We start from the raw sequence: 16,229 nt of genomic DNA on the forward strand, positions 1-16,229 counted from the left end.
TTGATTCCAAGAGTTGACCCTAAATTTTGTGGGTTTATCATAGTATCAGTAAGAATGCACACGACAAAGCCATGTTTTCTGACAGCTTCTGCAGTAATAAATACTCAGATCCCGTCGGCCTGACTTGTTTGTCTGTCTCTCAACTGATTCCCGATGCAGAGTAGGAACAGGAAAACGTGTGTTGAATGTCACCACACAGAGCGAGCATGAGGCTGGCTGTCCTGACATGGGGATTCCAGGAAAAGAGCTCACACCTGAAGTGTAACGTAAATGTTGGTCTCCAAGTTACTCAGATACCCTTCGGACTTGTAATATGATTGATGGATATAGATTTTTTTTAGAAAAGCAATTGTGTGTTAGACTTTATACTATTAAAGATCTCTTCACAGCTTCTAAATACTTAAATTTTATAATAACCTGTAATGTTGGCAAGGCCGCTCCATATTATGCTTGAGTAAGTGGACTCTAACATAGGGAATTTGACTCATTTTGCACAATGAGTTAATTAAGAACCAGGATAAGACACTGTATTCTTCAAACGCCCACCATATTCAAGTTACCCCTCTGTTGTCTATACCCACCCTGTTTTCTTCTGAGTTAAAATCATCCATTTATTTCCCTTAAACAACAGCCTTCCTCGGCAGTTAGCCTAGTGTGGCGGGGAGAGGCAGTCAATACTAAGGTCTGCCGCCCTTCTGGGAATCTCCTTATCCTCCCGTGGAATGCATTTGTTTGAATACTTACCGAGTTTAATCAATATTAATTGAGAAGCCAGTATGTCATAGGTGGAAAGAAGTTTTCATGGATTATAGAAACACAGAACCCAGAGAATCATTGGAACAAACTGGAGGATTAAAGGTAATTGTGCTCTAGGGGCGCCTGGGTGGCTCAGTGGGTTAAAGCCTCTGCCTTCAGCTCAGGTCATGATCCCAGGGTCCTGGGATCGAGCCCCACATCAGGCTCTCTCTCTGCCTGCCTCTCTGCCTGCTTATGATCTCCATCTGTCAAATAAATAAATAAAATCTTTTTTAAAAAAAGTTATCTAAAGATAATTATGCTCTAATATGACCGTTGATCTCTCCCATGCAGAAAGGCAGCAGATAGCATGCTTGTTCTAGGCTTCTCACAACACTTGGTGCTCTGTGAAACCCCAGTAAGATCACTGGGCAGGGAGGGACAGGGTGGTGGGGACATGGAAGGCTGGTTTTGTACCTGTTGCATTTGATGTCCCTGTAGGACTGTCCGAGAGCCATTTCAGCTGGCAGTAGGACAGTCTTGGAATTTCTAAGGAGAGATCTGGACCAAAGGTATAAATACTGGAACCATCAGCCTGGAGTTCATCCCAGTAGGTCTGCGAGAGGATGGGGTATCCAAGGAGTGTGTGGAAGTTGAAGGGGAGAGATTTTAGGACTGAGCCCTGAGGGTCACCAACACTAGAAAGAGGGGATCTGGGGAGAAATTGCTTGGATTTGGGCAAAGAAAGAGTAGGTCAAACACAATAAAGCCTGAACACCACCGATGTATTTAGGGAGCTCATTGGTTTGAGAACCAAACGCAGATGAGAGATGGAATTTTACGTTTGAACTCTTTCGAGAAATCTATTTCTAAGCCCTAAAATGGGAACAGTAACCTGGAATTCATGGAGAAGTTTCAGATTGTCACAGGGATTGTGGTGTTATTGGCACTTAGTGGACAATGCCAGAGTCTTGGGATATCTTATGGCGCACAGAGAAACTCCGACGTCACACAGAACAGCCACAACCTACCTCGATTTTAAATAAAGCACATACACATTTTCAAATAGTTCCAATACACACTGAAGTTTATAGGAATTCAATTAATGTGCAAATTGAGAGAAGATTGTCCTTTGCTTCAGACATGTACCCCAAACTCCCCACCTTTCAGAAAAATCACATCACAGGAAGCATTACCACTTCTGGGGTTTGAGTTGAGAATTCAGTGTAACTTGTCTGCATTGATTTGCATCTGTAACCACCACAGTCACAGAGATTTTGTGTTTACTATGTAAGCATCTGAGTACCTACTCATGTCTTCAGTGTAGTTGTGCAGGATATTTAAATATCCAAATCATACCATTTTATCTTAAATTACCTTCCTTTTATTTTCCTCTACATTATAATATGATTATAGTTATAATATGTTATAATTATAATATAGGACAGTCTGTTAATTTTTATAAGTCATCTTTCTGGTTGTATAATATTATCTGTGGATTTTCATATCAAGCTCATAAAGGAGAGTGTTGGTGAAGATGCTGGAAACTGAAGGGCTCTGAGCCCCACTCCCCACCTCCCTTCCCACCGATGGGGCTAGGCTCCTGGGGCAATGTTTACACTAAATGTAACTGATGAGCCCGGGGTGTGATGAGAGCAAAGCATGGCTGGTTATATACATTTTTCCTGGAATTTGGATTTTGATTTCAGACCCTGGTCACCATCCCTGGGTGGTCTGGACTGGTGACCATGGCTATTCAGAAGAGTGGTCTGGGTACTTTTGACTCACGCACACCAAAATCAGAGCAAGTCGGTTTGCTAGGAGAGAACACAATGAAGCAGGGGAGAGATGGAGAGAACCTTGTCACCCCAGGTCGGGATGACAAGTGTGCAGGCACAGTCCCCTGTGAGAACCAGCACCCAGCACCCACCCCCCAGCCTGTGCCTTCCTTTAGATCCTCAAACCTTTGAAATCACCCCACAGTGCTTCGCTTCCACTAGAGCAATGAGGCTTTGTTAATTGCAACCAAAAAGACGTACCTAAGTTTTTCCATTTCATAGTGGATATTAATTAATAGTTACTAAATGAGTTAGTGTAAGAATAAATTAATGCATAAATTAAGCCAAGGACTGCAGATGAATCTTGAAAAGTAACAACGTAAGGCTTTCTATTATTTCTTCCATCTAATTATCTAAATCTGTTTATTACATTTTCTTTCCTAATTACACCCTCCTCCCCCCTCAAAAGAAACAATATGTCTTTCATGCACTATTATGATTACCTTGTTCAAACTATTTGTTTTAAATGGAAAGACTCAGGTATGCCTGGGTGGCTCAGTCGGTTAAGTGTCTGCCCTTGGCTCAGGTCATGATCTCGGGGTCCTGGGTTGGAGCCCTGAGTAGGTGTCCCTGCTCAGCAGGGAGTCTGTTCTCCCTCTCCCTCTGCCCCTCCCCCAGCTTGAGCACTCTCTCAAATAAATGAATAAAATCTTTAAAATAAATGGAAAGACTCCCATCTATGCAGTGTTTTGTGTTGGGGGCGAGGGGTACTTTCCTGTTTAACCCTCTAAGCAGGAAGCACCCAATATGCTGTACTTAATAAAAATTGTATTATCTAATGTTCAAAATAACTAATTCTTACTTAAAGATCTGACTGTAGGTGTAAAATAAAAGATTCTAAGTTTTAAAATCTGTAAGAAGTGCTGAGGGCCTCTCCATTATTGGATTGTTGCATTGTGTATTAAAATTGAAAAATGTCCTTTATAAAAATGCTTTATTATTAATAATTTAATGCATTATTAAATTCAAGTCTTGAAATATTCTAAGGGAATAAAGAAACTACATCCTCATTCTACCATAATTGCACATTTCAGCTTCTGTGCACATTTTATGTCCTATATTTCTTAATTTTTAGGTATTTAAATATGTGAACAGAAGTATGATCATCACTGAGCTGGAGTTTTATGGGGAAAACCCTGCACATCATATTGTATTCTTCTTTCATGTTGTTTTTCATGGCCAGATTTCTGCACCAATCTTATTTTACCTGAATTCAACCACATGTTTTAAATCATTCATGTTCTTAGTGCTAAAAGGATCTAGGCTTTTGTAGCTCACATTGCCATTAAAAAAGAAAAAGAACAAGCAAGCAAATTGTCCTCTAATCATACAGGTGGTGTTCTTTCCTGTGTTCAGTATGGGATGGTGTTTAAAAGACACCGTTCAGGGCTGCCTGGGTGGCTCAGTCAGTTCAGTGTCTGCCTTCAGCTCAGGTCATGATCTCAGGGTCCTGGAATCAAGTCTCACATGGGGATCCCTGCTCCTTGGGAGTCTGCTTCTCCCTCTCCTTCTGTAAGCCCTCTCACTCTCATAAAATAAAATAAAATATAAAATAAATTAAATTAAATCAAATTAAAACCCCACTGCTCAGATACAAAGGCAATGCCAGTCAGGTAAGGGAGCAAAGAATGTCTGTCACAGAGTAGTTCTTGCTGGGAGAGATGATGTCAGATAACAGACTTCATTGTTCCTACTGAATTGGAAAAAGCCCATGTCCAGTTGTAGTGCCATTCTTGGATATTTGCTGCTAAAGTGCATGCACCCTCAGGCGTGTGCACACACACACACACACACATGCATACACACACAGCCCCGTGTGGCTAACTCCTAGTCATAACCCCTCTTCCCTTTTCCTTCCCTGTCCCTCTCCCTCCGAGTGCAGGGCCCCAGCCCTCGCTGGTCCGACCCTGTTTGGAGCTCTGGGAGTTTTCTCTCCCTCGTCTCTCCCGCTGGGCGCTCTCAAAATAAACATTCCACCGGAAGGACCAGAAGAGTGAGAGATCCCTTGCCTTCAGCAAACTCGGTGACTGAGGACTCAAAGTCTTCTCCTGTGTGGTCGCAGTTCTCCTTTTCCATTCTGACCTTCCTCTTCTGTCCTCAGGGAAGAGAAGTTATGTTTTTCTGCCACCGGGGCTGCGTGGGTCCCCCCCAATACATCCTGCTTCTAGTCAGACAGCAGTTACACTCCCTCTTCTTCATGCACGAAGTGGTTTTCCCTCACACACCCTCTGCGTAGCTCAGCTCCTTGGTCGCCATCTTAGCGTTCATACCTTCTGTTTCATTGAAAAAAAAAATCATATTATATTCTGCCTTCACATGTGTCAGTTCCGTGAATGCAAGAAGCCTGATCCTCCCACTTCGAGGTCCTGGTTGTGCCCAGCACCGTAGTTTTGCAACTAGATGACAATCAGTGCCGCTTTCATTTGATTCCTTGAGGCCAATGTGATGAAATGAGGTAGACAGACATTAAGTTCTGTTAAGATTTCAGAAGATTTGATTTGGGGTGAGCGAAATAATAAAAGGGAATCTAATAGAGGAAATGTAGAACTTCCATTAAGTTCTGAAGAAAGGCAATAATTAGGCCAGAAGGGAATAGCAAATGCAAGATAAAAGAACAACTGGAATCAAAGACACCCCAAAATGTCCACACCAAGTCCGCCAGAGAGTGAGGAAAAGAGTTGGCGGGACTGGAGAGGGTTAGCTTTTCCGGAAGAGCGTATTGAAAACTAAGAATCTCTAGGACTTTGTTTTCCCCAGTAAGCAGTAAGAAACGACTGGAAGTGCCCGCGTGCCCGTGGGACTGGGTTAGCCAAGGAAAAGACCACACGAATCAGAAAGGGTCAAGACGGCCATGCCTCCCATGGATGAGCCCACGGATGCCGGAGACGACCCGCACACCCCGCATGGGTTCTGTGACCTTGGCTCATCGGCTGAGCCCCTCTGTGCCTCAAGTCTGTCATCTCCGAAGAGGTTGCAACCCTATCACAGAGGGGTTTTCTCATAAATCCCGATGTTTTCTTTACAAAAACCATGAAAATGGGACTTTTCAAAACGGTCTGTGGCAGTTATTGAGGTCGGGGTCTGGTTCCTTCTGAGGAGAGGACAAGGGACATCAGGACACACAGACTGGGGCAGTGGCATATTGCAGGGCTCCTGCTCACAGAAAACACAAGGGCTTCCGGAGGCTTGGAGCGGCCACACGTCCTTCCCTAAGGAGCAGGAGACATGTAATGAAGACCAGTGACCAGCAGGGGGAGGCAGCTTGGTCCAAAGTTTCCTTGACTGATTCCGCTGCCCTTGACCCTTTTTCATCTCACTGTTCCTTTTTTCCCAGCTTTACGGAGATATAATTGACACATAAAATTGTAATGTACTGAAGGTGTACACCGTGATGATTTGATACGATTTGAAACAACCACCATAATCAAGCTAGCATGCCCATCGCCTCAACATAATTACCCTTTTTTATGCAACTGTTTAAAGTCTGCTTTCTTAGCAAATTTCAAGAATGTGGTGCTAAAGCCCTCATGCTGGACATGAGATCCCTAGAATTTCCTCATCATATAACTGGAAGCTGGCTCCCTTTGACCCACACCTTCCCATTCCCTCCACCCCCAGACCCTGGTGACCACCAGTCTACTTTCCCTTTCAATGAGCTGGCCGTTTTTGGATTCCACGTGTAAGGAATGCCCTAAAGTATTTGTCTTTCTCTAACTAACACCACTCAGCATGCCCAAGGGCCAGGATCACTGATGTTGTTGCAAAAGGGACAATTCCCATGTAACCTTTTTGTTCTACTGTGCACTCTTGTCAATTTTTAAGGCGATACAGAGGTAAATACAAACTTAAGAGTATCAGTTGACATTTAACCTCAAAGGAATAGAGAGACATCAGCCAACAGCCGGTGTGTCCACAAGCAGCCCTTGAAGGAGCTTTTGAAAGACACAGATCTCCTCTGGCATACACTCCACGACACATGGCGAGGGCATAGCTCCCTTTAAAAAAGCCTCTATTTTGCCCTAAGAAAATCATTTAATATAGCATTCACGGTTGTTTGGCTAAGCTTCTGACAGTACCATGACTTGCTTGCCCACATTTCTAAATCTCTCCAACTAAAAGGAAAAAGTCTTTGGATAGAAATAACCCCAAAACAGGTGATTGAAAATTTGATATTTTGCATAGTCAGAAAGACTTTTCCTGCTTAGAAAATGTTTTCTCTGTAACACAGATGTGCTTTTCAAAGCCTTGGAATTTCCTCTTTTGAAAATATGTTGAGCCAACTGAATTTTTAAGGAAAATAATTGTATCCTGAATTTAGCTCTGCTGAAAGAGCATATGCAAGGACTGCAATCATCCTCTTTGTAAATGTTTCAAAGTTTTCCTGGGGTTTATCACGTGAGGATGAAATGAAGGCACTGGGGCCCCACAGTAAATGTAGACTTTGGTTTTTTTTTTTAAATGAGAAAGTGCGTCAATGTAAAAGAAAAATGTGCCAAAATGTACATTACCGTTAATCCTCAGAATTTGAAAACCTCGACTTGTGATATTCAAAATCGTCATTGGTCATTATTTGTAAAGTTCACCACTACAAGATTCCTAGTAAAATACAGATTGAGAGCAGATACACGTGTGACAATGTGGGGGGGATGTTCCTTTCTGTGCTTCTGGTTCAGGAAGATTACAAATAAACCCATTTACACATTTCCTTTCCAAAAAGACATACCATTTGCATTCCTACCAGCAACTCTGTATTTTCACCAACACGTGCATGGTTGGGGTTTGGTTGTGGCTGTTCATTCTAACAGATACATAGTAGTGTCTCACAGTGGTTTAATCTGAAATGTCCCTCGTGGTTAAAGGAGCTGAATGGTTTTCACATGTATACATCCTATTTGCTGAAGCGTCTGTTCCAATCTTTTCTCCAGTTTTTAATGCTTCTGCTTTTCTGCCATTTGCAGAGTTTGCTATATTCTGAATGCAAATTATTTATTAAGCATATGTTCTGCTAATATTTTCTTTCAGTATATGGCTTTCCTTTTCATTTTCTTAGCTCTCTTTCAAAACTCAGAAAATCTTGATTTCAATTAATTCTATTTTTTCATTTAAGGGTAGTGTTTTTAGTGTTATGTATATGAAATCTTCACTGAACTCAAGGTCAAAAAGGCATTCTCCTATGTTTACTTCTAGAAATTTAATACATTTTATTAACATTTAGGTCTTACGATCCATTTTGAGTTAACACCTGTTTACATTGCAAGGCATGGCCTGAGGTCTGAAGTTTCTGTATGGGGACGTCCCCAGCACCATTTGTGGCAAACACTATTTTTCTTCAATTGGATTACCTTTGCAGCTTTGTAAAAAGCCATTTGACAATGTTTAGTGCGTCTGTTTCTGGACTCTCTAGTCTCAGTTCATTAGTTCACAGGTCTGTCCTTTTGCTAACACTCTACTGACATATCTATCATCACTTTATGGTAAGCCTTGAGCAGATGCTATGAGCCCTTTTTTCTCTTCTTTTCAAAATGGCTTCGGCTAATCTGTGCCCCTTATTTGCCACTGAAATTTTAGGAATAGCTTGTCAATTCTTATGAAAAATCTTGTGTGATTTTGACCCCAATAATATTAAATGTATATATTTATTTAGGAAGAACGGACATTACTGATGTGGAAATGTTAGGGTGTAGAGCAAACAGTCCAGAAAGAATTCTTGACACATCTTTGGTGCAAAAAAGTAGTTTTATTAAAACACAGAGACAAGACCAGTGGGAAGAAAAAGCTGCACCGTGACAGGTGACTCTTCATACACTTCCAAGTTGGGAGGTGGTTAGGGACAGCCTAAGTCTCTAAGGAATTTGGAAGCAAGGTTTTCAGGATCTTGAGGGGCTAGCTTGAGGGGTTAGGAAAAGGTCATTTACTACTGTCTAGTAAAACCCTAGTCGTGAGACCCTTCAGATGTATATCGGCAGGTCATACCCTTGGAGGATGATTGCCAACATATATCTTGGGGGGTAGAGATAAAGGAAGTTTTCAGAGAAATTTTTATGTTAAAGTAGACTCATAGGATGGGTGGTCAGTCTAAGATTACCTTTTGCCCTTAGCAAAGCATCAACATGGAGGCAGCTGAGTTCATAGAGGAAGGTCACTCGGCCTGTTTCAAGGACGTCAATGGGCTGTTAGCCAGAAAGGTAACTGAGTTTTTTCCTTTGCCTGTTTCCCACACCAATTACCACCTGATTGACTCTTGCAGTTGTGAACAGAGCAGACCTCTGGGCTTGCTAGGGTTCCCTTTAATCTGGGTTCCGAAGTATTTTGTATGGTTTTGACATACAGATCCTACACGTACTCCGTGAGATTGATACATAATTATTTCAAGTCTTCCACGCTACGAAAATGGTCTATTTTGAAATTTCAATTTCCAATATTCATTGCTAGCATATTAACATGCAACTGGTTTTTAAATAATTAATCTCATACATCTGTTCTAGAAACCTTTTTATCGATTCTTTTGCATTTTCTACTTAGACAATCATACTGTGAGTAGAGTTTTATTTTTTATTTGCAAGCTGTATTTTTTTCCTTCCCCTATTGCACTATGTGGAATGACTGATGTAAGTGGTAATAGGGGACATCTCTGTCCTGCTCCTGATTTTAGGAAGAAAGTATTCACTCTTTCACCAATAAATATAATGTGAGCTGTTGGTGTTTTGCAGATCTATTTTACCAGATTGAGGAAATTTTCTTTTGCTGAATGGATTGAATCTTATCAATTTTTTTCTGCAACTAGTAAAATAAGCATATGGTTTTTCTTCTTTAACCTATTAATACAGTTCATTACATTCCTTAAGTTCGGAATAGTGAAGCAGTGTAGACAGCAAAATGGAGCCTCTCGCGTCAGGCAGGAGCCTGTGTCAAGCAACACCTCAAGCAGTTAAGGTACTGCAGCTAGGAGGTATCTCGGGGAACGCCAGCTGACACCCCAGAACTGGTGAGGACCAGAAGCAGAAGAGGTCTGCAACGACCCAAAACCCATTAAATCCCTTTAAAGGGAAGCGTTTGGGCAGCAAACTGTCAGACTCTCCAGACCCGACCCCTCTATGTCTGACCACTTAAGTACAACAGGCTGCTGCTGAAGGCTCGGCCCAACTGGTCTCTGACCAGAACCGAGATCCTTCGCTGCTTGTGCGCCAAGAGCTGACCCAGCCGGAACGAGTGCTTGTCTCAACGGCACAACCACAGTCTGACCTGCCTTTGGTTCCGTAACTTCCCGCACTCTTCTGTTACCTTGTTTGCTGTGTGGTCTGTCATCGGTCCCGCTTCGCAGGCTGGGTAAGAAGCCAAGTCCAGTCACGTCGGTGAGACTGGAACCCCGAACCTGCTTCACCATCCTGAGTTCACCCGGCTTTGTGACTGAATAAAGCGGACGCTGCGGAAAGACCACTCGTGGGTGCGACTTCATGGCAGGATGACAACCAGCCTTCCACTTCCAGAATAAACCCCATGTTTGCTAGTTCTCCATATTTCTGGGTCACTTTGCTAAAATTTTCTAGCATATTTGTGTTTATGTTCATGGAGGATACTGGTCTTTGGTTTGGATTTTTGAGTAACACTGGCTTCATAAAATAAACTGGGAAGCGTCCCCCAAACTTCTTTATTAAAGAAGAAACTAAAATTTTCATTGATTTCTTCCTTGACTATTTAGTGGATAGAATTCACCAGCAAGACTTTCTGGGTCTGGAGTTTTCTTTGTTTGAAGAACCTTAACTACAAATTTAATTACTTTAACAGCTATCAAACTAGAGGTTTCAGGACACGTCTCCCGCATATATGCCACGTTGGCGTGAGGGAGATTTTGAGCCCAAGGAGATCAAAACCCAGCAGATTCAGAAGCTCCTCACCTAACCGCCTATATTTACATGGGAAAGGGAGGCCTGGTCCCAGGAACACAGCTATTACCAGAGACAACCGGTTTACCCAAGAAACTCAGGAGGATAACAGGGAAACCTTTGTTCTCCAAACACCTCCCCGGCCTTCTTGGGAGCAGCCTTCCCCCACTTTGTTTCCCCAGGCCCCACCCCCTTCCATCGCTCAGGATGTTCCATAAGCTTCAACTGCCCAGCGGCCTTGTGAGTCTCCCTATCTTTATGGGGCTCCAGTACATAATTAAATTTGGTTTTCTCCTGTTAACCTGTCTTATGTCGTCATAACTGAGCAGCCACAGAAGCTAGAAGGGTAGAAGTAAAACTGTTCTGGGACAACAGTACTCTTCTGGCAACCAGTTTGTTTGTTTTGTTTTTTTAAATAGGCTTCACACCCAGCATGTAGCCCAACATGGCGCCTGAACCCATGACCCCGAGATGGAGACCCAAGTTGAGATCAAGAGCCAGATGCTCAACTGACTGAGCCACCCGGGCACCCCCAGTCACCTAGTTCTTAAGTGAGCTGGTTCTTACCATTCTTTCCTTGTGAATTTTCTGAGACCTTATCAGGTGAATTCAGATGCTGCTCCCCACAACAACCCCCAAAATGATAACAGATCACAGATTTAACCCCTATGCATCATGCGCTAACTCATTCGGCTTTGTTCCTAAAGCAGCTAGCCCAGGAGAGAGGGAGGGAGGCATAAGGGCTTCAGGGAAGAGTTTAAGAAGCAAGGAACAGGAAGGAGGGTTTTTCATTTACTTTGGGTTTCCAGAGGCTGCCCGTTCAGCTTGATAAACAACCTTTTCCGTCCAAAACCCTCCGTCCCCTTGTGGACGTCATTTAATTCAGCGCTGGAGAGCCCTTGACTCTGCAATCAACGCAAAACCGCATCACCTTTCAGTTAGAGTCCTGGGCCTGCCCTTGGTAATGACAGCACCCTGCCCTTCTTTCATCCGCGAAAGAGTTACCGAGGTACCGTCGCAAAGGCTGGTTTCAATCTCGTCTCCTGCTGCTCGGCCTCTACACATCCCCGAACAGATGGGAGAGGGGAATGCCCTGCCTTCCCCTTCTCCCCTGCAGCCAGGAGCACAAGGGCCTCCGTTATAGGGTCCTCAGGGGTCTTCTCAAGTTCTCTTGCCTGGCCTTGTGGGGGGCCTCATTTTTCTCATCTCTCCTCTTCCAGGAGCCAAGTCTCGGTTAGCGTCCCACCCTCCCCCACAGGCTGTCAGCACTGTGCAGGGTCTCCGACTGTACCCAAGGTGCAAACCAGCCAGCTAGCTTGTTTCCTGAGTGCGGGCAGAAGGCACGAGAAAAGCAGCAGCCGGAGCTTCATGACCGTTTGCACAGACGCCCCATGACCTTCATGCCCCACAGGAGATGGCTGGAAACACGGGGGTGGGGGGTCGTGCTGCAGGAGGGGCATCTGAACTTGTTGCATCTGTGGCTTTTACGGGCAGAAGCAAGGCTGCTCCTTCTCCAGAGGAAGGGGTCACCTCGTCCCTCACGGTTAACGCCTGCCAATCCAACACCGAAAGTGACTCTGCGTGGCCAGAGCCCTGCCTTCTTGCCAGGTCCTCGGCACCAGGGAGCACGGCCTGCCCAACACAACTCCTTCCCTGAGTCTTAAAGTTCCACAGACTCTCAGGGTGGCTGGCCAGAGGCAGGAACACTAACTGTCCACACGGCAACCCAAGTCCAGTGGGATTGGCCAAGAATGGCAGCTGGGAATGCACGTCTCCCCCTTCCTGCTACCAGCAGGGACTGTGTATGTGGAGAGGGACAAGCCTCTTTCTGGCCCGATGAGTCCCATTCAAAATTCCTTAGGACTCTTCCAGACTCCATAAGTCATCAATTCTAGGTATTTACTTAGTCCTCTAGAGCTGAAGGAAACTGCTTTACTCTTCCCAGGAATTAGACAGTGGGTCACAGAGTCATAGCCCCACTGACTCTTGTCCTCTTCGTTCTCTGTGTGGATAGATCTTCCTCCACTCACACACTCCACCTCCAGCCTCATTTTAAAACTCACAAGCATTTACTTTTCACCATTTTAACCACCATCTGCATACTAATGGCCCACAAATCTGCATCCAAGTCCTGGCACTGCCCGCTCTCCAGACACTTACTACCTGTACGTCTGCTGGGTAGTCCCACTGGAGGCCCCACAGGATATCTCTTACAAGTGGGTCTCTCCTGTAAGCCTCCAGTGTCATCTCTTCTCATCTTTTCCTGGAAAATCATGACCTACAAACGCCAAGCTGCTTCAATTTCTGACTCTCCCGCACTGCTCACACTATTTCTTTTCCTGGAATTTTTTTCACCATTTTCATTGTGAAAACATCCTTAATCATTTTTTTTAACATTTCTACTCAGACAGCCTGATTAAGAAATCCTCTTTGATTTTTCAAGGCAGACACAACTTTCCCTCACTCGTTCATACTATAAGTAATTCATAGTCACTAAATACAGGTGTATATACATACACAAATATTTGAAATGAAATTGTGCATCTACATGTTGGCCTTCCTTCCAAGACTAAGCTCCCAGAAAACGGGGTGGTATTTTATATTTCTGCATCTAACTTCTAGCCCCGTGTCTAGCCCCACAGTAAGTACCCAATAATGTTTGTTGAACTATTCTGGAAGAAATAGCACTGGAGTGAGTGGATTCTTGAGGTAAGATATGACCAGTGCTTGTATCGAATTAGACACTGGTGTTAGCCAAGAGTAAGCAGAGACAATCCTCTTCTACTTTAATTGTTCATAACAACCTTCTGGCTCACAGATCACCTTAAACGTGATGAATGTAGAGAATGCTTTAACAAATACACGTCTCTCTGAACATACACACCAAATTCTGTATGAAATTCCAGGAAGGTCATGGAACTCTTGCCCTCCGTCCTTTCCAACATGGATGCAGGCTTTCCACCGTGAGTTGATCGGTAGGACTGGTATCAGCCATACAAGGATCCGCGTCCAATAATGGAAGGTAGCACGCGTATCCATGAACGAGGAGTCCCGAAGGAAGGCTTAAAACAGATGCAGAAGGTCCTCTTTCAGCTTTTGGTGGAGAGAGCTGGTGGGGACACGGTCAAAGAACTGTAGGGTTCTTACCTTGAGTGTCTCCGTCCGTGTCCTCAGAGTCACTGATGCTCCCCATTATCATGAGATGCTCCCAGGACCTCCACGGGTGTCCACCAACGACCAGGGTGGTGCTGACTGGGGCAGACAATTAAATGGGGCAAAAGCCCTAATCCTTCGAGGAAAAAACAGTGTTCTAATGAGGAGAGTCTGAGTTGTTACAGGACAACTCTGTGGTGAGGACATAATCCAAATGAGGGCAGGTCAGTCCCTTCTCTCCTTTTGGAGCCATTCCTTCCCGCTTTCCTAGTCCACTGATTCTACCCCGTGGAATATTCCCACTCTCAGTGCATCTTTCTCGTCCGCAAGCAGACTTGCTTACACATCCCGTTAACAACCCACAACCATAAAAATAACAACAGCAAAATAATCTGGACTCCACAACTAAGTATCCTCACTAGAAGCTTCCTCTAGCGTCTACCTGGGGTCTTTTAATCACAACCAAACTTCTGTAAGCAACAACATGAAATCTAAATGTCCGCATCTTACCTTTTCACTCTCCATTCACCCCTAAATCTACCCTAATTTATCTCGCACTGATGAGTTACACTGAATCCGATCATGCGAGGCCACCCACGAGGCTTCAGCTGACCTGTTTCCCCTCCTTAACACAATTTTCCAGTTGGGCGTCTCTGACGCCGCTCTATGAAGACCGAGATAACTTTGGCTTTAAATTTCAGAAAACTCACGTCGAGACGAAGTGATTTATGAGGAAACTTCTAGCTCAGGTAACTTCAGCATGTCCTTTCGTAAGGGTCCCAGCATTCGGAGTCTGCACTGCTGGTTGTCCTCCAGTCATGTCGGCGAGGGCACCGCTGCCTTCCGCGCTCAGACCTCGCGCTCATCGAGGTTGTACGTGTGTGTCTGTGTGCGTGACGTGTGCGGCGAGAGCGACATCGACACGCCGACGTCCGCCCCGGGAGACTTTCTCCCGCACGCATCTCCCAGCGCCTGCACACCTCCCCCCGGCGATCTGCAAGCAGCCCCTCCCAACAGGTCACACGGCCGCCCGGATAAATGACTCAAAACCACGGGAAGAAGCACCTGCGGATTCCCGGGGATTCCTAAATAGGAAGAACCCACTGGACCATGGGCCCCACGACCACCCATAAATGACTGCGTCTCCGTGGGAAACGGAGTGCGGGATGGACCGAGTCCCGCCAGGAAGCAGGGAGGGGACGAGGCCTGCGGGACACTCGGCACCGATTTCCTGCTCGTCCTTGCGGCGCCGGTAACCGAGCCGCGCAGGCCCCGCCGGGGCATCTGCTTCCTCCCACCTCCGGGCTCCCAGCCGCGCGCTCCTCGCTCTGCAGAGTCCACGTTCCCAGGGCAGGCGCTGCGCCTGGGCTGGAGCTGACGTGGCCGGGGCGGGGGCACGGCCTCCCCGGGGCGCCCCCCGCCAGCGCGCACCCGCACTCGCACGCGCGCAAGGACACAGATACAGACAGCGCGGCTCCTTGCAAATCTTTACTTGGGTTTCGCTTCCCCGAGCATGTGCGCGGGCGCGGAGCAAGGCCCTTCACGCCGCGACGCGGACACAGACACAGACACAGCACCGCGCCCCCGGCTCCGGCCCGGGGCGCCCCCGGGCGCTCACTTGTACGTCTTCATGTGCCACAGCCCGTCGTTCAAGTAGTGGATGTTCTCGATGCCGATGCCCTTGTTGACCTTCTCGATGTCTTCGGCGGACATCCGCATGACGCCGACGCACAGCGCGTGCTGCTTGCCCTCGGCCATGACGGCCACCACCGTGTCCACCGCGGCGGGGTACAGCTGCGCGCCCGGGGACGTCAGGCCGGGGCACATGATGTTGGCCCCGCTGAGCACAAACTTGATGGCGCCCTTGTCCACCTGCTGGTGCGGCAGGATGAAGGGGAACTTGTGCAGCAGCCGCAGCGTCGGGTAGAAAGGCCCCTCGCGCTGCCTGAAGAACAGCAGCTCCCCGTTGACCGTCAGGATCTCGATGTGCTCGTGGCAGCGCACGATCTTCACCGGGTCTTTCTTGGGCAGGATCTGGTTGAGCCACGGCTCGATGCCCGGAAACTGCTCTATCAACTGGTTCTTAATCCCCTTAATAACGGAGGTTTTCAGCTGGATGCAGTTGGACACGTTCTCTTTCTCGTCAAACTTCTTGAACATGATCCAAGCCGAAGGGGGCGCCGCCAGCGAAGAGCCCGAGCGGGGAAGACGTGTGGAGACGCCGAAGCTCCGGCGGAGGAGCTCACGGAGGGTCGGCAGGGACGGGAGCGGCGGCTGTCGTTAACCGGAAGGGAGCGCGCTTTACGGCTCCGCGTGGGATCTACTTCCGCCCCTCGGAGCGCCGCGCGCCGGCGCGGGCGGTTCCGGGGCCGCAGATTCGTGGCGGCTGGCGGGTGGGTAGAAGGGGCGGGACTTGAGGAAGAGGAGCGGGAGGCGGCGTTCCTCTTGCGGAAGAGACGAATGGAAAGGGCCTGTTATTTTTACTGTTGTTATTGGTAAGCCGAATCGTCGTCCCTGCGCTTACCTGCGGGGAGCAGGTGCGGGGGAGCAGGTGCGGGGGAGCAGGTGCCGGGAGCAGGTGCCGGGAGCGGGTGCCGGGAGCGGGTGCCGGGAGCGGGTG

At 46.5% G+C, this 16,229-nt stretch overlaps 1 protein-coding gene across 1 annotated transcript; it reads right to left on the minus strand.

Moving 5' to 3' along the window:
* Positions 1-15,084: 15,084 nt before the first annotated feature.
* Positions 15,085-15,884, minus strand: LOC111158643 (malignant T-cell-amplified sequence 1). Its single transcript, XM_022520819.1, has one exon. The coding sequence runs from the start codon at positions 15,767-15,769 to the stop codon at positions 15,224-15,226; it is 546 nt and encodes a 181-aa protein (XP_022376527.1). The 5' UTR covers positions 15,770-15,884; the 3' UTR covers positions 15,085-15,223.
* Positions 15,885-16,229: the final 345 nt, after the last annotated feature.

Source organism: Enhydra lutris, unplaced genomic scaffold (genome assembly GCF_002288905.1).
Source record: "Enhydra lutris kenyoni isolate GAN:26980312 unplaced genomic scaffold, ASM228890v2 scaffoldscaffold61, whole genome shotgun sequence".
NCBI classification, from domain to species: Eukaryota; Metazoa; Chordata; class Mammalia; order Carnivora; family Mustelidae; genus Enhydra; species Enhydra lutris.

Bases quoted from the DNA above. Each gene is read 5' to 3' on its own strand.
- LOC111158643 (XM_022520819.1), bottom strand. From the start codon at position 15,769: ATGTTCAAGAAGTTTGACGAGAAAGAGAACGTGTCCAACTGCATCCAG.